Consider the following 21,463-nt stretch of genomic DNA (forward strand, 5'->3'; position numbering starts at 1 on the left):
CAATCTGCCGAAGACCACACACACACACACATACGAGTGAGATGGACAACAAAGAGTCAGGTCACAGGCCTCAACAGTAATCAGTAAGACCTTAATATCAATCCTCAAATAAGTTAGGAGCCAGTGTGAAGAGGCTAGAAGAGGTATTTTCTATACATTCAGCAGCTAGTGACAGAAAAATACAAAAAGCAGGGGGAAAGGACAAAAAGGAGTCTTTTTGCGTTTTTTGCAACAACAATCACATTAACTTTTTAACTGTTTTACCAATTGGAGCACACTACTTAAAGGAATAGTTCACCCAAAAATGAAAATTCAGTCTTTACATACTCACCATCATGCAGATGAAGTTTCATTGTCCACAAAAGATTTCTGGAGCTTCACAGTGAAAGAGCGTCGCAGCAGTTCCTCTAAACAACTGGGCCCGTATTCACAAAGAATCTTAAGGCTAAAAGTAGCTCCTAACAGGCGAATTTAGGAGCAACTCCTAAAATTAATGGGCGTGTCAGTCGTAACTTTAGGACTCCTAATTTTTGAAAATAAGAGTTGATCACAAAACATTTTAAGCCTAAAAGTAGCACCTAAGTCTGGGAGACCTTAGAAGTAGTCCAGAGGACTCCTAACTCACTAAGACCTGGTCACAGCCGAATGTTTTGGAGACGCTAAATGACAGGGAATTATTAAAACGATGTCTGATGGACCGTGAAGGGACTGAAGTTGTGGTTGAGTTGGTGAGGGACGCACTAACGTCCCCAACCAACCGAAACAATCCAATAACGCCAGAGTTAAAATGTTTGGCAATACTGCGGTATTTGGCTACGGGGAAAATGCAGCTCTTCACACGGGACTAGTATTACCTGGGGACCTCAAGTGATTTAGAAATTATCCCACCATGTCCGTGTTTCGTGCGGCGCATTCGCACAGGATAAGCGAGGTCTGTGTTTTAACTCGAATTTACTGACATTATCCCCCGGTTCGATCACACCGGAGCCCTTACTGGAGCAGCACAACGGTTAGATATGGATATTTTTAATATAATAACTGGTGAGCATGTTGAAAGATGGAAAAATGTTCCTTACAGCATGCTGCCATGCATGTTATCCATCTAATCATCTTTCGAGATTTCGCTCTTCTGATGAGCCTCCTGAATTTGCACCCAAAATGCTGTCATTTGGGCACTTAATTCTCCTCATAAATCCATTTTTTTATCCAATATCTTTTCATAGGCTTTGTCATGGGCTTGTAGGCTACTTCCTTTTTTTCACTTCATGCATTGTGTAGCCTAAAAGACTTTTCAATGGGCTGCCCTGTCACTCAACAACCAATCACCGTTGTCACCACTTCTAAGTGCGTCCTTATAAAATGACGTCATCCATAGCAACAGAGAGTTACTTCTAGTTTAGGAGTTCACTGTTTTCATAACTAAAAGTAGGTCTCAGCGGCTTTGTGAATTACTTTTAAGAAACGACTCCTACATAAAAACTTTCAGTCCGATTTAGGAGTACTCCTAACGTTAAGATAAAAGTCTTCGCGAATACGGGCCCTGAAGTAGATGGGGACTCGTTTAAAATGCAAAAAAAAAAAAAACTTGTTCCATACAGCTTGTCTGATGTTATCTAAGTCTACGGAGGGCCCAAGATCTTAAATTGATACGAAAAGATGTTGATTGCACGTTTAATTTACCCAATAATACATGTTTACAAGTACAGCTAAAACAAATAATCAACAGAAAACGATTTGCCAAAAATGTCATTGTTCAAGGGTCACAAATGTGATGTTTTTTGTGCTTTTCCTTTTAATTATTTTAATTGATCTTTTATAGTCTGTTGGTACTTTTGAGTAACCAAAAAAAAAGCATTGCGGGTAACTGACAGCATTTCTCTTACTGGAGGTTTAGAGCTCTTTCTCTTCTCTGTCTGGAGGAGCTTAATATGTATTTACACTATTAGTCTGCTAGTACAACTCCCACTCATCACGGCTTAATAATCCAAGCTGTTATTTTTATTTCGGTCCTCGCGTATGTAGGAGGAAGTCGGCGCTGATTTTCCTAACGCGATGGTTTTAAGCGAGCGGCCCCCCTCCTGTCTCCTCCAGGCTCTGCAAAGTATTTCACAGTCTGCCGTTCATGTCCGATGGAAATCAGATCTGGTTAGGGAGCGCGCAGATAACATTATTCCGCTGCTCTTTAGATTGCTGAGCGACCATTCATGTCTTGTTGAAGACCTCTTAAAAAGACAGATCGGGTCAATATTACAGTCATATCCTGCGTTACATAATCGTGTATCATCAGGTTTAATCCTTTTAAACCAATGTGAAGAATCTCCCACTGCACGGAAACCATTTCAGCTCGACACTTTTATTGAACTTTAGTGTTCCAGTGTCTTTTATTTTGACTACATCATGTCCATATGTGACATCAGTGCAGCTGATGGTCCTTGGACAGGGAACATTTAGTCTTAACCTTGAGTTAAAACCAACACTGACTTCTACAAAACAAGTATCGCCACAACAGCAGGTGGAATGGACGACACAACCTCTGTACTTCATGTGATTCACTTCACACTATGTGTTTGGGCTCTCTCAACCTTCCGGTATTCGTTTTGTTTTAATTAGCCCAACCTCTGAACTAATAACTGTGTTAACCCCAGACTCCCTTAACAAATCACGCAATTTTGAGAGTTGCTGATCAGGGAGAAACTTTGCTTCGGCAGATTCTAAATCGCCCTTGCTTTCTTGTGAATTCGGCATTAAATGCAGTAAATTAAGGTGTTTCCTTCTTTGTAAGAAGTGTCAGTTTGTCGCAATATCTGCTGTACGTGTGCTTCCATGTCTGATTGCCAACATTTGTCGGCTGTTTGAATGCTGTTTCGACTGATTTCATCATTTACACTTAACTCATGAAATAAAGTAAAAGTGTCAGACTTTTACAAATACATAAAAGGTCACCAATATAGGCAACTCCTTTGTCGGCGTGGAGAATGTCCCCAGACTCCCTTACAAAATCGCTCAGTTTTGCGAGTTGCTGCGTCAGAATGAACTTTATAAACACTTTGAAACTCTGTCTATGACAAATTCTTAATCATTTCGGCCTTCTTATCAATTCGGCAAATGTCCCAGTGATATGCCCGTTCATTTGCTCACAGGAAGTGAGATCAAGGCGAATGTTATTGCCAGGCGTGAACTAAAAGAAAACCTGTGAGCGAACCACTCGAGACGGAGGGTTATACCAGGTGTGAACAGATTGTCTGTCACTTCATGGGTGAGGCCATAAGTGGTAGCCCTGATAGCTCAAGTACAAAAAAAGTCATGAACTGGTTGAATATCCACCATAAGCTACCGGTCACTCCAGACCAAGTCGGGCTGTAGCAGCAAAACCTGTGAGTATGCTGAATAGAGCAAGGGTGCGTTTTGTTGCTTATTAAACTTTAAAATCCATTGAAAAGTCTGACAAATTAACTGAGTTACTGTAGTCAAGGCCCTTAAAAGCTTTTGGAAGTGGACAAAATTGAAAAATCAAATGATGAAAAAGGTTTTGATTGAATATAAAAGTGAAAAGAAGGATCTCTGGCAGCCTTTTACTTGAGGCCAAGTCATCGTGAGTTAACAGGAAGGCATTACAGTCCAGTTAAATGACCGACTTCCTGTAATAACTAATTGCAGGGCCTTGCCTAAGCACTTGTTTGTAACCGATTCAGGCTGCCACATCACGAGAGCAAACCACCTGACCTTCATTTGCCAAGGGAAGTACTTAAGTAAATATTAGTGATGTCATTATTGCACCGATAACAATACACAAGGCTTCAACACACCTTAAAACTGCAAGCCTGGTCCTGTCTGCGGCGAACACTGCCTATGAAGAGAGAGAGACATTATTATTGGTGCAGGTGTCACCTTGTCTTGTGTCACTGGATATGTGTGAGTGTTCACACCTCTTCAATCTACTGAAATATTCATCCCACTGGACGCCCCGGTGAGAATACACAGTATTACTATAAAGGCCTGAGAGGGTGGGTAAACACCCAGGTCTCTGAAAGGTTGAGGACGAGTTTGAACAGGAACGAAAAAGAAAGAAAGAAAGAAAGAAAGGTGTTTGGGAACGATGCATGTGTATGTTTTAGGAGAGAAAATATATTTTAATTATAAATTCAAGTTACTATTGAAAATCTACTGTCCCCTGTTGGGACGTTTGTGCAATGTTTGCCGCTTTTAACCGGTTTTCTGAGACTCCATCTCTATTTCTATGATGCGTACAGCAGAAACACCTGAATTAGTGATGATAGTACGTAATCTTTACAAGCACCAATAATTCATGCTTAAAACACACTCAAACAAAGGCAGGGGACACAGAGTACAGTTAGGCTACAGTGTGGGAAGAATGAGACAAAGTTTAAAGGTACAGTATGTAGAATTTAGGATGATTAAAGGACGACCAGAGCGCCACCACCTCCGCCATTAGGTCCAACGTTAAGGAAGGAAAAGCGAGTGCCATTCCCACATTTCTGACCCTACACGAATGAAACATACATCAACACGCTCAGCTACTCCTGCCGCCAGTAGCAGTCACACGCCCAGGCGTTCGGGAGGTATTTCCCATTGGGCATAATCGTAAATCACCACCCCATGAGCTCGAACCCACCCCTCTCTGCGGCCTCGTCGCTTCGCCACACCTCAGGCCTAGAAAAGTGATCCAAAGACAGAATTTTATGGAGAATGGGTGCTACTGAGAGTGAGTCTAGAATGCATGGCTGGCAATTCACTGAGGTCTCTTCCTGTCGGCCATTTCGTCCCTCTCTCTAGTTTAACTTACAAGCATCAGGCACAAGGAGAATTTCTTGGGAAAATGTTTCAGTTTGTTTAAAGTCCTCACTATTCCTTTACAAACATAGCCTACATATCTTTATACATGAATATATAAATTTGGGAGTTCCTGTAAAGCTACCCTCCACAACATTAAAGTGTGTGTTTAATGTGAGCTTGTGTACTGCAAAGTGACTGAGGAGGAGGGGGACCTTCCATCCGGTGTGGAGGTCTTGCGCACTGCGCTCCGGCGACGAAATGGTTAACCAAAAAAAAAAAAAAAAAAGATGCAAGAGGTGCGTGAGTCTGTCTGAGCATGTGCTGCCGCCGCTGCCGCTACTGCAGTGAAGTAAAATGTGTCAATTTCCGATCGGAGAGCAGAGGCACCGTGGAGGAGAAGCCGGGGACAGCAGGCGAGCAGCAGACGGACACCGCGACATCCTGGACGAGCTCTCCGCCTGATGCGCTTCATCCGCCGGCCTGTGCGCTGAGGGAGACACCGCAGAGCTCGACCTGAAGGTAAAAACACACACACACGCACACACACACACACACTGCACTGAGGATGATTCATGTCCCGTCTGCTGTCCGAGCCGACATGTAGCCAAACACGTCAGGCTCCAGGACGCGATAACAACGTGTGTGTGTGTGTGTGTGTGTGTGTGTGATTAAAGGGTTGGATGATATTTATATGGAAACCGCGCTCGGCTGTCTTTTAATGACTGCCCTCGCCTGCAAGTTGGCAGCTGTGCAAAAGCGTGTCTGTTTTTTTTTTTTTTTTTTAATCTTTTTTTAATGTCTCGTAAATTCACCGCACTGCAATACTAGCGACCCTGCTGCACATTCGGTTAGAAATCGGGATGCATTCGTCTGTATCCGGCGCGGTTTTTCACGCTCAGCCGGGCTGTTGCACCTGTTAAAATATACATAGGACTGCGATGTGCGCTCCGAGAGAGGACTGCCAGCTGCAGCACGTGTTCATAATGCTGTCTCATGGATTTCAGCGGGTCATTGCGAGGGATAAAAAGTGTTTACCGAGTCCATTTCTGCACATATTGGGGAGGGGGGGTCTTTGGTGGGTATTTGTGGATCACGCAACGGATCACCGCTCGGAGAGGAAGGTACGCGTGATGCTGCAGCGGAGTCCCATCAGCAGCAGCAGCCGGGGCCTGCGCACTGGCCCGTACTTTCCAGGGGACAAAAATAAGTCGACTTTGGCCGTCCGGCGTATAACTGCAGTTCATCCACAGAGCCGATTCATTCCTTGACTTAGTGTTTTTTTAATTTCTCCGTCGCCGGTCGCGTTTATTTTGCTGCTGCAGAACGTGGTGCTTTTACACAGGCTGTGTGTTGGATTTCCGAAATCTCCTCATCGATTTACTCCATACAAAGGCCCGCACTTTACTGTCATTTTGGGGTGAGATAATCCCTCCTGAAGCCCTCTGTAGCCTGTATCCCCCCCACCCCCACCTCTCTATTGACATCTTTGACCTATTTTTAACCCACGCACCCTTCACAGCAAGGAATCCCAAGATGACCCCATGATAGAAGCAGAGGTTTCTACCAAAAAAAAAAAAAAAAAAGAGTCTACCTCAGCTGTGTGGACACTTCTCATCACCCTGCAGCTTATTTTATCAGACCATATAGGGTGTGCTGGGAATGGCCGTAAGTTTAAAGGCACATATATGGACATTTTTCTTCGAGGAGAGTTTCCTGACCGAAACGAGCGAGAACAGAGGTGGAGACCACGAGTCACCGTGCCGGATTGAGTGATTTTGTTCAGTGCAAAGAATCGTCACTAACTCTGTGGTTTGTTCGCTTTTTTCCCCCCCAGAGCAGAGTGAAGTGTTTTCACCTGTGTTGGTTGGTTTGTAGGCAGAATTACACGAAAACTACTGACTGGTTTTCCACAAAACTTGGATGGAGGGCAGGCAACCATTACCAATTGGTGTGGATCGGGTAAAAGGGATGGATTCAGGAACTTTTTCTCACTTTTCCAACAGCGCAAGCTGTTTTTCTACATTTTTGTTATTTTCTCAGAGAGTAATATTCATATCTTAATAGAAAAAAATCAGGCATATTTAGGTAGCTGGTATCTGAGTGAGCACTTAAGGGGACGGTTGGGCCTTGGCGGAAGTATGCGCTCTACTGGGTGCCATTCTAGATCTGATTCATTATTGAAATATTAATATCAGCCTCAGAAATCCAGTGAGAACACAATTTAGCTGCACCCAATTATGCATACATACATTTCTTAAAAGAACTCAAGGTCAGATGAGTGGGTTTTTTTTTCTTTAGAGTTAAATCACAGCACACAAAACAATGCTTAAGTGCCTGACAAACACGTAAACCAGCCTCAAATGTGATAAGGTTATTGTAAAATCCCTTGAAGGATACAAGAGTGTATAAAATAAACTTCAGAATAATCATGTTTCAAAGGCAGCTGTCTCCACTTCCGGTTGGTTTTTGCATTTTTTTTCTCTTTTTTTAACCCGACCTGCTGAATATCAGGCGCACTAGACAGATTTTTGCGTGCAGGTGCGACCAAAACAGACCCGCTCATATTGTTCCCATCTGACTTTGGGTTGACGCAGAACAGACACTGAACAGCATGCTAAATATTTGACTTTGTCCCGAAACAGGTGACAGTTTGGCTGAAAACCTCCTTTGTTTTTATTTCTCAAAGATCTTTGTCCCGTAAACCTTTTTTCGCAGAGCAGCCAGCATCAATTATGCATTGTCAATGATTGATTATAAAGCTTCTTTGTCTGATAACAGATTAACATGCGCATGCATCCCTCCATTAGAGGCATTACTCTCCAACAGCACCATGATGACCATGTCAGTAAATCTCTTGCTTTCTCTGTAGCTGCTCCAAGATTTTCTAATCTATGGAGCATGACCCACATGCTATTCAGGACAGAGGGCTTAGCTCCCATGTCTTAGGGTCTTTCATTAAACTGCAAACGGCTCAAGGGCCGTAATGAGAGTGAGGGGGAACAAAAAGGGGGGATGAGGGAGAAGAGGGGACACTCAGCGAAGGGTTGACCTGTAAAGGTCACTTTGTTTGGGTGTAATTTTGTGGATATTTATTAGGTGATTAAGAGACAGAGAGATGGGAAGTTGCAGAGAAAGAGGAAGAACAGAGGACCTCCCCCCAGCAGCCTTTGTATAACTGAGAATAGATTAGAAGTCAGTGGCGATCGTAACACGGTGTGCTCTCAGTTCAGAAGACACAGCCCAGTCGCCGGGAGTAAATGTTGGCAGGTAACGTTTGTACAATATGTTCTGTACATTGCATTTTCTTTTACCCTACTTTCATTTCTGGAGGTGATGTTGGTGAAGTTACAGGCGAGAAGGCTGCCAAGCCAGTGACCGCAGTTCAAGACTGCGTTTCAGCATCTGTAAGTGTGACCCCACTCTTAAGGAGACCTTTGAAACGATTTCCAGCCGCTTCTGTCACGACAAAAAAAGCGATATTTTTGAGGAGAAGTCGGACATCTTCAGCTCGGGTGACAAAACATGATCTTCCCTGAGCCTTAACCAAGTGCTCCTTGTGCCTGAACCTAACCGGAACACGAGCAAGGTGTCGTCAGAACATTAAAAAGAAACATACGTCGGCAACATTTAGTCTGGGTTGCCATACTGACGTGTGAACAGACTCCACACTGCACAATCCGTCTGTGTAATGGTGAAGGTCAAAATGATCAAGAGAGGTTTTTTATTTCCGCACGTGACACCCAACATCAGCAGAAAGTGACACCCAAAGCTGCCGGAACGCGTCCTTCATAAGAGCTGCGTGTTGGACGGTCGAATAGTTTTTCGGAAAACACCCTCCCCCCCAACGTGACGTAGGAAGGGCTTCTTTTATAGTGTGTCAGAGTCGATACTCTTAGAGCTGCTCTCATCATCGAACCGTTTGCGAGGATGTTGGCTGATGCTGAGCTCCCATGAGACACCAAACCCATTTCTTTAATCTTCAGTTTAGTTCTTTTCCATTAGAGCTGCAATAATTAGTTGATTTACCTATATGACTTAAATGTAAAGATTTGCTCCTTGTCTTTGCCATTGGTTGGACAAAAGAAGCAATCGTTGGTTGCAGCCTTATCTTCCATTCACATGACCGCTTTTCATTTGTATGTGTTTGTGTCTGTTTTTATTCCTCAAACTTGAGAAAAATAGTGTTTTGGACAGAGCAGAAAACTTTACTTGTCTGTATATATAGACATATTTTGACGTTTTCACAACAAATACATTTATTAATATGTCCAACAATACTAACTAAGTGCGAGTCACTGTTGGTGCTTTCGTGAAAACGTCTCATTTTTGGATTACTTGCACCAGGATGTTGCATTTTTAAAGATCATTTATGATGTGCCTGTAATGAAGTTACTGAACAAGTCGATGATGCGCTAAAACTCTTCAGTAAGTTCAAATATCATATAATCTGATTGTAACACAGCCTCAAATACACAGAGAAGGAAATGGTTTTGATTTCTTAACCAGCTGTATTGCGTTTTTCTCATTTTTTCTACCTATCCCTGATCTGTTTGATAAGGTTGCATCCTGATTCCAACCCTTTTTTTGTGTGTTTTGGCTTGGTGCACCACTAACAAGGATTAGTAACGCAATCTTTTTAAAGGGGTATTATGTAAAATAAAAATATTAATATGCTTCTATACCATGTTCGGGACAAAGGGCTTATGAACCCCAGGGAACCGCAGATTTTATTTCTCCCAAATCAATAGTGCCATTTGGATATGAACCCTCCTGAGTGCTGCTCGCTCCACTCTGTTTACATGGAGCCCTCCTCCCCCCCCGAACCACTCTGCTTGTTTTGTTCAGGCTTTCACCTCGCGGATACAGAAAGGATGCCCACTGTAAAGTTATATGAGCCTCCGTCGGCTGTGCAGGCTTTTAGTCTCGGCTCTTATGGCGTCTCTCCAGCTCCATCTGAAGGTGTACTTGTTTGTGATATTCACATACTTCATGTGTCTCTAGGGGAGGCTGTGAATTTAGGGAGAGATGTGCTAGTTTGAAACTGTGCGATGGCTGAGAATCCGGTGCAACGAGTGATTCTCTACTTATTATTTTTTAAAGGGTGTGAACTAGGGATAAACAATATGTATATTTCTTAAGATGTGACCAATATGCATTAAAAATCTCATTGGTGATACCCACAAGATAGCTGATAATTTCACATTTTTGGAATTAAAAGGTAGTTTGTAACCTGTAGTTTATGCACACTTTCTTTACTTTGTTATCATCTATATTTCTTAGTTAAACGTTTTAGCATTCCAAGTACTTTAACCTCAAAACTGGACTCAGTTCTGGTACATCAGTTCATTTATTTACTGTGAAACTGTTGTAAGGTCACATTGAACTGTAGTTTGCTGTTTAAGGGTTCATGAGGAACAAATGATCAAAGTCGATACAGTAGAAGCAGAGATATCACCTTTCTTTTATTCCACACATTCTTCTTCCTTTTCAAAACCCGACGCCTACATTACCCACAATGCAACTTAGCCACTGAGTAACATCGCTTGAGGCCATTTCTCAGATGACATGCAGCCTCCTCTGGAGACAAAAAGGCTTCACACTTCTTTTTCTCCCATGCAGTTGCACTCCCCATGACCTGTTAACAGATTTAAGTGTGTAAAATTGGTGGCGTTACCCTTTAAATGATTATAGCTATCGGTCCCTGTTTGTGACATCATGCTTTATGACCTTCGCGACCCTCGGGAGCAGTTTTCATCCTCAAACATGTTTATTCCAGGCACACGTCGATATCACAATCCTGTTGTCTAACTCCAGATGCTGAAGGAGGCATGTGATGCTGCTCTGGTCCGAGTCAGCTGGCTGTTTCAGGGGTAACTGACCTGTCTGTGAAATTGATCGGGATCATTTTCTTGTTTTGTTTTGTGCTGCCTCGGGAAGTCCTCACCCCCCTCCCCCCCCCCTCACTTGACATGCACCTTTCGTCACTCCCACGCAATGGAGGCAGATTTCATCACGATCAATTAGTGCTGACTTAGGAGGCCATGAACCCGTCTCACTACAGATGTATTGTAGGCTATTTGTCCAGAATCAGCTTTGAGGTTAGTAGAGCTGCATGGGTGCACTATTTCTTTCCCCCCATTTCTTACTCATTTTGTAGATTTCTGTTAATTGACAGGGTTGGTTTTGCTGATGACGTCATTATTTTGCTAGTTTTACCTCTCAAAACCCAATTTAAGAAGCTGGAGCCTGCAGATATTTAGTGTTTTTGCATCACAACTGACAAAAACAATGAATTAATCAGCAGAATTGTTGGCGATTAGTCGAAGTAGCATCTCGTGTTTTCATGTTCATCAGTATCCTCGGTGGCGTATGTCAGAAAAGTAAAAGTACAAAACAGAAATGGTAGCCTTTAAATCTACTAGAACAGATGTGAACCACGAGGGCACGTTTTCTGGCAGCTGCAGTTTCCATCACTGAATGAAGCAGCGGTCGGGTCACCTTGGTCACTGGCACTTAACTGCATTGGATACTGCTGGTTTTCTATACGCCACGCTGCAGCCTCCCGAGGTGACCTTCCAAAAGTCTGCATAGGCCCCGGGATGAGAGCCACGGTACATGGACAGGGATTATGTCGTGATGAGAGGTCAGCGATGGGTCTGGTTTTTCAATTTAATCACAATGTCAGAGTTCACAGCTGTCAGCGGGGTGTCAGCGTAGTAAAGGCACATCTTTGTGTGTTGTATTTTTTTTTTTATTCAACCTTGGCTGACCCCCGTATTGCTGCGTTCTCTCCTCGCTCGTCATTGTTTACCTGCTGTCAGAGGAGTGTCTAACTGACAGACCTGTCTGTCAGCCTTGTTTTCAACCAGAAGTCTTTGTTTAGAGCCTGCTCTCGCACACTCCCTCTCTTTAGTTTCCCTTTCTTCGTCATTTAAAAGCTCTCTCTCAGTCGCCGTCTTCCCTCGCTGTCCTCAGGCGCTCTGTGGTTAGACTCCCCTCACTTTCAGCTCAGACAGCCCCCTGCCTGCGCTGTGTCTCCCCGCGGTCATCGAGAATTTTCCAAAGCGGGCGAGCTCTATCACATTTGCCATTCTGATCACCATCATGCTGTGATGTCCCGTTGCGGGGGTTCAATAGAGTGCCCCGGCGAAGCGGGTCGCCACAGCGAGAGCTGGCAGGAACCTTGCCGATCAATACTGTGGCCCCGATGGGAGAGCTGGTGGGGTGATGGGGCGGTGGGCGATACCCTCCGACAGCCGCAACAACAGCAGCAGCAGCAGCTGAATCAAACAGTGCCCAGTGTGTGAACTGTGTCATGCTGAGGCAACAAATCAATGAATATGCCCAAATACACACGGAAAGGATAAGCGGGGGCTTTCTGGGCCCCGAGGCTTTTAAGATGCCGACTGTGTAATCACAGCAAACCCGGGTTGAGTCCGATGTCGTCCCAGATCTCAATCCCCTAATTTCCTGTCAGCGAAATGTGGTCTATCTCATGAAGGCAAAAATACTTAAAAAGGAGTTCAAAAGTTTTTTTTCTCTCCTGTTGGCCAATATGGCGTCAGTGAGGCCATAGTGTAAACATTCAAAGTGACTATTGACAGAGTCCTGTTCAAAATAGGATGTCGCCCTCGGTTTAATCTTGCCCGTGTTCACTTTACGAAACAATGAATGGCTTGTGAGCATGAATCCATCAGAATCATCTGCCTTTGCAAGAATCTCAGGAACCTGTTCGCTCTGCCACAAAACTCTCTCTTCCTGAAAGCGTGGCATAAACAAAATCTGCCTTTGCACGGTAAACAATCTGAGAGACTTCTCCTGTAATCTGACCGGTTGTGTTGACAATGTTAAATGCATTGTAGAGACCCAAAGAGGCTGCCAAACGTCTTAGGCAGTCATTATGATAATCCTGAATATACAGAAAAGAGGAACTGGAGATTGTTTAGTGGCAAACTGAACAAAAAACACAAATCTTCACACACCTGAAACATAAACATGTGTGTAGGAGGAAAAGAAACCTCCCACGCTTTGTCAATACTTGCAGCAATAAACGATTTCTGGCCATATGACACTTCTAAAAGTCGACCTAGTTCTTCCTCCCCTGAAAAACAGCCATTCATCACAGATACCAACGATGAAAAATAATATACAGAAATGCTATAAACATTCAATACACATTCAGTGAAACGTAGATTGTCAGCTAGCTGTCTTCTTAAATCTCTTCTGGTTGGCAACCACCTAGTTTACCTAGTTCAAACGTATTTCCTGGTTTTAGAAACGATCCCTGAGATCTTCAGAGGTGCTGCTCGATGGATCTTAGACCTGATTAGTCGATTGACAGAAAACTACTTTGATAAGGGATTATTCATTAAAATAACTTTTCATGCCAAAATGTCTTAAAACACTGTTCTCCTGTTCATAATAAGTAAATATATATTTTGGTTTTGGACAGATAAAACAAGACATTTATAGACATCACCCTAGATATTTTATAGACCAGATGTTTCAGTCAATTAATTTGGAAAATAATCAACAAATTGATTAATAACATTAAATAATAGTTATTAGCTGCAGCTCTGATAGAGCCAGGCTAGGTGTTCCCCCGTTTCCAGTCTTAATGCTATCTCAGCTAATCGGTATCAATTGCCTCACCTAACTCTACAAGAGAGCAAATAAGCATAGTTCCTAAAATATTGAGCTATTCCTTCAAACTTCCTTGTGTTGATGGTCATGTGACTGAGTTATTTAACACAAAGGTCAAAGGGGAAACAACAATGTAGCATCCTTTACTATAAAAAGCCACAAATCTGAGACGTTTTGATGCGATAACGCCACTTCGCTGCCTCCGAGCGTGGCTCAAACATCATGCTCTGTCTGCAAAATACCACTTGAATAGAGGAGAATAGCGGGAGAGTTTCCCAGGCAGGCAGTGAAAAAGATGGCATAAAAAGGTTTCAGGGAGGTCAGTTGGTCCATTGCTGTGGCCCAGTTCCTCACATGAAACCCTTGTTCCTTGTTTGGGAGAAATGTGCTAATCCCCATGGGCCCACTCTGGGTCCCTGCCAGCCTTTGAAGACAAAAAGAGCCAAAAAAATCGGCTTTTGTTCTTCAAACAGGCTTTTGTACTCCTAACCTCTCTCTGAGCTTGTGTTTTACAGCTCGGTTATGATCCTTTGTATAATGTCCGCTGTTATGACACAGTTTCCTCTGGAGGCATTGTATAGTAGACGATATACACACTCAGCGGCTCTCTCAGCCTATGCGGTCTTTGAACTCCTCGCTATGATGCCGTTTGCCTTCGGTGTTTTTTATTAGACACGCGGCGTGATAAATAGAGTAGAGGAAGGATCCGGCCCTTGCGTGGGCCTCCTGACACCTGATACCAAAGCCTGTGTGCGTCAAGCTGCGGGATCTGGAAAAAAAGAGCACATGATGTAGGCAGTCAGATGATAAAGCTATACGTTACATAAGAAAACCCCCTCAGTCAGTCAGTAAATAGCATCAGCTGAGGGAAGGCCATAGAGCTGAGGAGCTCCTCAGCCCTGCGGTCTCTAATTTCACGCGTTTCATCGCCTCGTCCTTAATTGAACTTTGGCGCCATTCACGGTCGAAGTCGTAAAAGATTCCAGCTCGGATTGATTTGGCAACACCCGCGGTCGCTGATGATAACGCCAAGCGACGGTTAATACAAACACTGGAGGAGCAGCTGATGTACCTCGTGGTAGATAATGTATGAAATGTGTGCGTAAACAGGCTTGCGTCGTACAACCTAAAGGGGTCACTGAGGTCTATTTACGCTGATTGACGTGGGGAGGTTCCAGACTGTTGAGTCGTAAAGATTTGAAGACCTTTGAGTGGCTCAATTTCAGGAGATATCCCTGTCGTGTCCTTGTCTCACTGGATTTTTGTGTTGAGAGACAAGACATGATAGCTGATAAGAGTCATGTTGTGTTCTTGGTTTTATATATATAGGAAGTTTCCAGTTTGCTCCTGGCGCCAGGACTAATTAAATGCATTCATAAAGACAACGGAGGCTGCTGACCTGAAAGAACACATTTATTCATCATATCTGTTTACAGTGGAGCCAAAGAAACTCAAGTTTTAATGAAGAAGTAAGTCAGTCTGGTGCCACACACAGCATGATATGTAAAGCTGATCCTCTCTCGTGGCCTTTTCACAATAAAAGTCACCAAATGTTTCGCCGATTGAATGCTTTTAATGTGAAGCAGCAGCACCAGGATGTTCTGGTTGAACCATTAGCAATGACGAGGCTGATATCAATGAGAAAAAAAACGATATATCTGCCTAGATATACAGCCAGGCCGATAATCAGTGTGTCCCTTGTAAAGAGAGGTATTTCCTGAATGCAAACACATTGAAATGGCCGACGTAGGAAGTGTGCATCAAAAACAGGGTTTGATTTAAGTGTGAGTCAATATATGAAAGCCTTTATGTCACTTTCTTACACCTTTCTTTCTCTCCTCTCCCCTAAGACCTGACATCTGATCAGCAGCGATAGAAGAATTGAGAATCAAGAGCAAAGATGGTGACCCTGGAAACCCCGGAGGCTCCTGTACCTCTGACGGCGCTGTCGCGCTGGTACCTCTACGCCATCCATGGCTACTTCTGCGAGGTCATGTTCACGGCCGCCTGGGAGTTTGTGGTGAACTGCAACTGGAAATTCCCCGGCGTGACCAGCGTGTGGGCGCTCTTCATCTACGGTACCTGCATCCTCATCGTGGAGCGGATGTACCTGAAGCTGCGGGACCGCTGCCCGGTGCTGCTGCGCTGCATCATCTACACTTTATGGACGTACCTGTGGGAGTTTGGCACGGGGTTGCTGCTGCGCCAGTTCAACGCCTGCCCCTGGGACTACTCCGAGTTTCGCTACAACTTCATGGGACTCATCACGGCCGAGTACGCCGTGCCCTGGTTCTGCGCCTCCTTCATAGTGGAGCGCCTGGTTATCCGCAAGACCCTGCGGCTGCGCTTCCACGAGGGGCCCGAGGACGGTTGGTCAAACCATAGGTCGGATGATGGGGGCGGAGGGACGGCGAGAGGAACTGTGGGCGGGGGGAGGAGGAGAGAGAGGAGCAGGGGGTCGGCGAACGACGCCAACGGCTACCTGAAAGGAGAATGAACGAACAGAACGGACACAATCTGAAACCAGCCCAATCACCCTGCTACACCTCCTCTACCGTTCTCAGCCACTTTTTTTCATAAGCAGTCGTCCCCCTTAACTGTCTGCGGGGGCGACAAACAGACAGCTGTGTAGACTGGGCTGGTGTGCAGAGAGGTGTACAGCGTATCAGAACAGCCAGAAAACAAAAAAACCTAACCGGGGCCTCAAAATTCCCGAAATCACTCACTGTGCAGAGGCACAATAACTCCATGCTGCTGTGTTTGCCGCATCTCATAACACACCCGCCCATTTCCGTGTGGGGGTTGACCTTAAGGAGATCAGGATATCTAGTGTCCCAGAGACTGCGAAGAACTTGGGATTTAAAAAAAAAAAAAGAAAAAAAATGTTGCAAAAATTAGTGTTATCATCCTGCAGAGGAACAAATTCAAGGACATTATTTCTGTCTTTCAGGGGCATATCAGAGAGAGGAGCGCTTGCTGTATAGAGATCCTAACAAACAGTAGCTGCAGCTGTAACGTGTTCTTTTTAAAAATGTACATATTGTCCTTTAGTATTATTCAAAGTACTGTAGTAATGTAGCTACGAGAAGCTCTTTGAGAACATCCTGTCCACCCCGATGCAACGCTCCACGTGTCAGCCTACATCATAAAGAATGTTTTTTTTCCTGCAGTTAGTGAATACCCACAATGCCTGGCAAAAAAATGCATGATTAAAAAAAAAGTCGTCTTCCAGTATAATAATCGTGTTTCTACGGAGCTCATTCGGCAGTCGTACTGTACGTCTCATGGGTCGGGCATGGGTTGGGTATGGGTTGGGGGGGGGGAGGGCGAGAGAAGCCGGTCGAACACTTATCACGATCGATTTTTTTTCCCCCTCCTGACAGCATGTTGACGTGTCCTTGAGCAAGACACCGAACCCTCCAAACTGCTCCTGGTGAGCGGGTCATGGCCTTTGCATGGCAGCTTCCTCCGCCATCGCTCTGTGAATGGATGGCTGTGTGTGTGTGTGTGCAGGCATTTAAAGGCTCTAAACAAATGCAGTCCATTTACGGTAATAGCAGGGGTGCTGTTCTGTTAATGGTAATGATTATGAGTCATGAGCAGCGGCGTAAAGCACCACAATTTCGGCTAATTTCCTTTTTTAAAGTTTTTTTTTACAGCTTCTCACAAAACCTGTCCGCGACGCGCTGAGTGCACGTCCATTTTGCGCGCTTTAATGTCGGATCTGCCCGGGTCACATTTCTTAATTCTGCGCGTTTGTCTGTTATTCCTGTCAAGCCATCAAATCTACCCGTGATACAATGCTTCGACAAAGTGTTTGTTACTTGAACAAGTCCAGCTGAATTTCCCTATTACGCCGTACGTGGTCACATTCACGAGCGTGTCGTCGGTCGTCAGGTTTCTCACCTCGTTTTCATCGACCTTCTCCTCCTTTTATTTACGTCACAGTTCATTTGTCGAGTGTGTGTGAAGTGAAGAGCAGCTAATATGCAGCCGGCTGAGGTGATAAATAAGAGTCGGCATTTGCTGTTAATGATCTGTGAGTTGAGATCGATTTGGTTTTGTTGTTGAGCAATGACCTCTGTGGTATCGTACAAGACTGTGACTGACACGTGAGACAGGCTGCAAGTTTAAAGGAGCAATTCGTAAGATATGGCCAGAGTTTTAGTTGAAAACGTTAAAAAAATGACAAATGTCAAAAACGTAGACCCAGCCCGTCCTGTCCCGTAGTACCACTTTGTACCATGAGAGGCAATAGTCGAATCAATCGATTCACTACATAGTTTGTTGTGTAAATGAAATACAATTGAAAAATTCAACCCTCCCTGTCAAGTTTCTCTCTCATATTGACCTAAGAGGAGCTTAATTGCCTCACAACTTGTAGAACAAACTTCAAACTTGACATAACCATAAATCAAAATATGTCATCCAAGCAGCTTTAGGCCCTGAACTGACAGAAACTCATCGCTACAAGCGCAGCTGCTTCAAAGTGCCTTGGAAAAGCATGTTTTGGGCAAAACCATAATTTCTGAATAGTAGAACCAGTGGTGCGACTCTGTACTCTGGGCTGAAAAGCTGAGAAAACATTGCAAAAAACAATGGTTTTACTGCCGACGAGTTTCTAGTGAAGTGTCTCAAGTGTCTTCGGCCACCTCTGGTTTGGTCAAAATAAATCCTCAATTCACAGAGTAAGATGTGAAAATATTCCTGTAAATCACCTCCGTACTGTATCCCCTGTTGTCAAACCGGCATCAGAAGCTGTTTAAGTCCCAGTCTGGTGTCCAGCCATGTTTACTGGGAGGCCAGTTGACCCCCCCATCATCCGGAGTTGCAGTATGGCCAGATTCCAATCAGCTAATGAGACCACTTTGCCCCACGGCTACCTGAGCTTCTTAACATAACAACAGCTAATCAATACAGCCAGAGCAAAGAGTACACTGAGCAGCAGTAAACACTTATACTGCCCTCTATAATTTAGGAGTTCCCCTTGAATTCTGGCCAATTCTTACAAATTACGCCTTTAAGTATAAAATAAACTGGACCTAAAATCAAAACTCAGTTCAAAAGCAGGGTAGTCTTAGAATAAATGGATTCGCAACGGTCTTAACTTCACAGCACTCACGTCTTACAAGCTATCGTCCGGCAGGCAAAAACTGCTCATGTGCATCACGTGACTTCCTCTGCTCTGGAAGTAGAAAGATCAATCGCTGTACTCTCACCTTCATGCATTCAGGAGCTGATGGTAATGTGAGTCGATTGGATCTGGTGCTACTGGGTCGAGAAAACTTCCCCACTCTGTACGATTCCAAGGTACAAGGGGGACTGGGAGCGTGAATGAAACGTATGTTTTCCTCAGGAGGAACATTTATGTCGTGGACTCGATCAGGATGCTCGTGCTGACGATTGTTGAGATGAGTTCCCCCCCCTATATTTAACTGATGATATTAAAAAAATGCAAAAAACCCCCAAACAAACAGATCCAAATCGACGTTTCCACAACTCTACTGGACTTCGTAAAAGGTGTGACCTTCATCATTGTGGCTGCAATGGCGTGCAGTGCTTTCCCCCCACTGTCCCTGCAAGTCCAAAGTGGAGGGATGGCAGCTGTTCCACATGACAGGTGAACTGCTGCCACCTAGTGGATGAATCAAAAACTGCAACTAAAGCTTGGACAAGAAATGAGAAGAAAAAATGTCCACAAACATACGAAGATCAAGAATCCTTAGGATCAAAAAGTGGAAGGATATCATTTTTTAAAATTTTTATTTGAATGTAATTTTTGGTACGCATATGTTTAATTTCTTACATGAACTTAACAGGCTTAAAAGCAATAGAGGCTTCTGACCCAGCAATGATTACCCAGCTCAAGGCTGTTAAAAAACAAAATCAAAAAAATCTACTAAACTACATTATGAAAACTGATATGCAGCTAATATTTTATCCAATTCTACTGCTTTCGATGAGACAAATCACAAAAAAATGCAAGTGTATTTGTTCTCTGCAATATGTGCGAGATGGAGTATTAGGTGAGTGTGTATAGTGTGTTTCTACAGAGGCGCCTTCTCTGTATGTGTATGTGCATGTAAAGTATGTTAACACTGAACTGATTCTCTGGTATTTTTACCTCGAGGCTGCATGCCCAAAAAGTTTTCAATTTCTCCTCCAGACTGATTTTAATCCAAGTGATTACTAGCCCCATGTACTGTAACGGTTGCTTCTTCTTCTTCTTCTTTTTTTTATTTAAACATACATGTTTTTAGTGATACGACTGTACTGTATATCTCTCACCTTTGATTATGTTCCATGTATGATTTATCAAACTTTATAGTTTAAATTAAATGTATTTATTTGATCATAAACATGTGTGTGTTTGCCGGAAACCAGTTTCATTTTGGTCTGCCGATGCATAGTCATGGAATGTAACTAAGTACTCAAGTACAGTTATTATGAGGAACTTTCATGATTATTTCCATTTTCTGCTAGTTTATTCCTACACTCAACAACATTTTGGGAACAAATATTGTACTTTTAACACCGCTACTTAAGTAACGGATTACTTCGCAGATTACATGCTGCATCTGAGCCAAACTAGTGAATAATTTGAATTGATTTATTTTATTGGCAATCAGATAAAAAAAAAACAATAAATTAGAAAAATTCAGAAAGTCTGATATCACAATCTCTTAATTTTTACTCAGGCATGACTTTTGACATTATGCATAGGAAGCTAAAACATTTCTCGATTTGTTTTGTTGTCGTGTCTATTTCGCAATATTTTTGTGACAAAAATATTTCAGCATCTCGCACAAGTATTGCCCAAATTCGTGATTGTTGATATCCATATTTAATAGCACCGTGGCTGTGGGGTCGCTCAAGCCGTCACTTTAATCCAGACTGAAATATCTCAACAGCTGGTGGATTGATTGTCACTTCTACAAACATCATGTCTCCTAAAAGGATGAATGAGAGGTGAACTTGAACAGTTTTGTCAAACGGTCATCAGATTTGATCGAAACAACGGTCCGATAGGCAGAATTTAGCCTATACTTTGGGGCATTACGTTAATAATTTACCCCAGCAAATATAGGTAGTTGTTAAAATAATGTTTAAAGTCAAATCCAAATGAGCCCTATTTTTTTTCATTATATTTAGTTAAATCAACAGATAAAATTAAATTAAAATGATCAATATTGACTTTAGTTTTAAATATTAACACCTCCGCCATATAATATTTGCACGAATCGTACCTCGTGGGCTTTTATTGGCTGATAAAGGGAAATAATAAAATTCATTCCCCTGATAAGAAAAAAAGGCTGTTGCATCTAAAGCTGCAGTACCTCCATCTGTCCACATGATGGCTCTTTTTCATCAAGAAAGACAAACCAGCTGTGTGTTCACACACCATGAGGACGCAGGTGGATCCTGAGTCATGAGTCTGTAGTTAAAGGTTTGTCAAGGGAGCAGTTTTTATGACTGGGCTTTTTACGCAACAGACGAAGATTGGCTTAAAATTCAACCCAGTATTCAGGACAGTTGTATACATTCATGTGAACTTCCACACCCTCTCGTTTCAGTCAATATTACAAGTTCAAATCCCATTTGAATTGAACCTGTTTTGCATTAAATAAGTATAATAAACTCCATTCATTAACTTAAATAATGCTGTGATGACAGATTTCGGTTCACTGGAGGCCTCTGGCACAAATTTCCAACTACTCCCTGTTCTGCAGCCACACCTTGAACCAGGTTATGAGAATCTGGGTCGTCTACCTGTTCTGGCAAATCCTTTAATTGACTGCAAGTCTTCTGTGGCCCCAGGGGTTCTCCAGTAAACCATGCTTACCTACCTGTGCGAGGGCGTGTCCACTTCACACACTCTGCTGCACTAATGGCATGAACCCACCGTGGCCCTGCCTCGTTTGGCTCCGTCAACATGTGGCTTCATCGCGCCTGCTCCAATCAGTCAGTCGCACTCCAAATATGGAGTCTCACAACCTGCAGTCTGCAGCGGAGACGACAAGTGTCC

General features: G+C 43.4%; 1 protein-coding gene across 1 annotated transcript; it reads left to right on the forward strand.

Moving 5' to 3' along the window:
* Positions 1–5,056: 5,056 nt before the first annotated feature.
* Positions 5,057–19,796, forward strand: tmem229b (transmembrane protein 229B). The gene is made up of 2 exons (XM_030392033.1): positions 5,057–5,313; positions 15,288–19,796. The coding sequence occupies exon 2, from the start codon at positions 15,338–15,340 to the stop codon at positions 15,932–15,934; it is 597 nt and encodes a 198-aa protein (XP_030247893.1). The 5' UTR covers positions 5,057–5,313; positions 15,288–15,337; the 3' UTR covers positions 15,935–19,796.
* The last annotated feature ends 1,667 nt before the right edge of the window (positions 19,797–21,463 follow it).

Source organism: Sparus aurata, chromosome 16 (assembly GCF_900880675.1).
Source record: "Sparus aurata chromosome 16, fSpaAur1.1, whole genome shotgun sequence".
In the NCBI taxonomy this organism is placed as follows: Eukaryota; Metazoa; Chordata; class Actinopteri; order Spariformes; family Sparidae; genus Sparus; species Sparus aurata.

Excerpts from the sequence above, each read along its gene's own strand:
- tmem229b (XM_030392033.1), top strand. The coding sequence starts at position 15,338 with ATGGTGACCCTGGAAACCCCGGAGGCTCCTGTACCTCTGACGGCGCTG.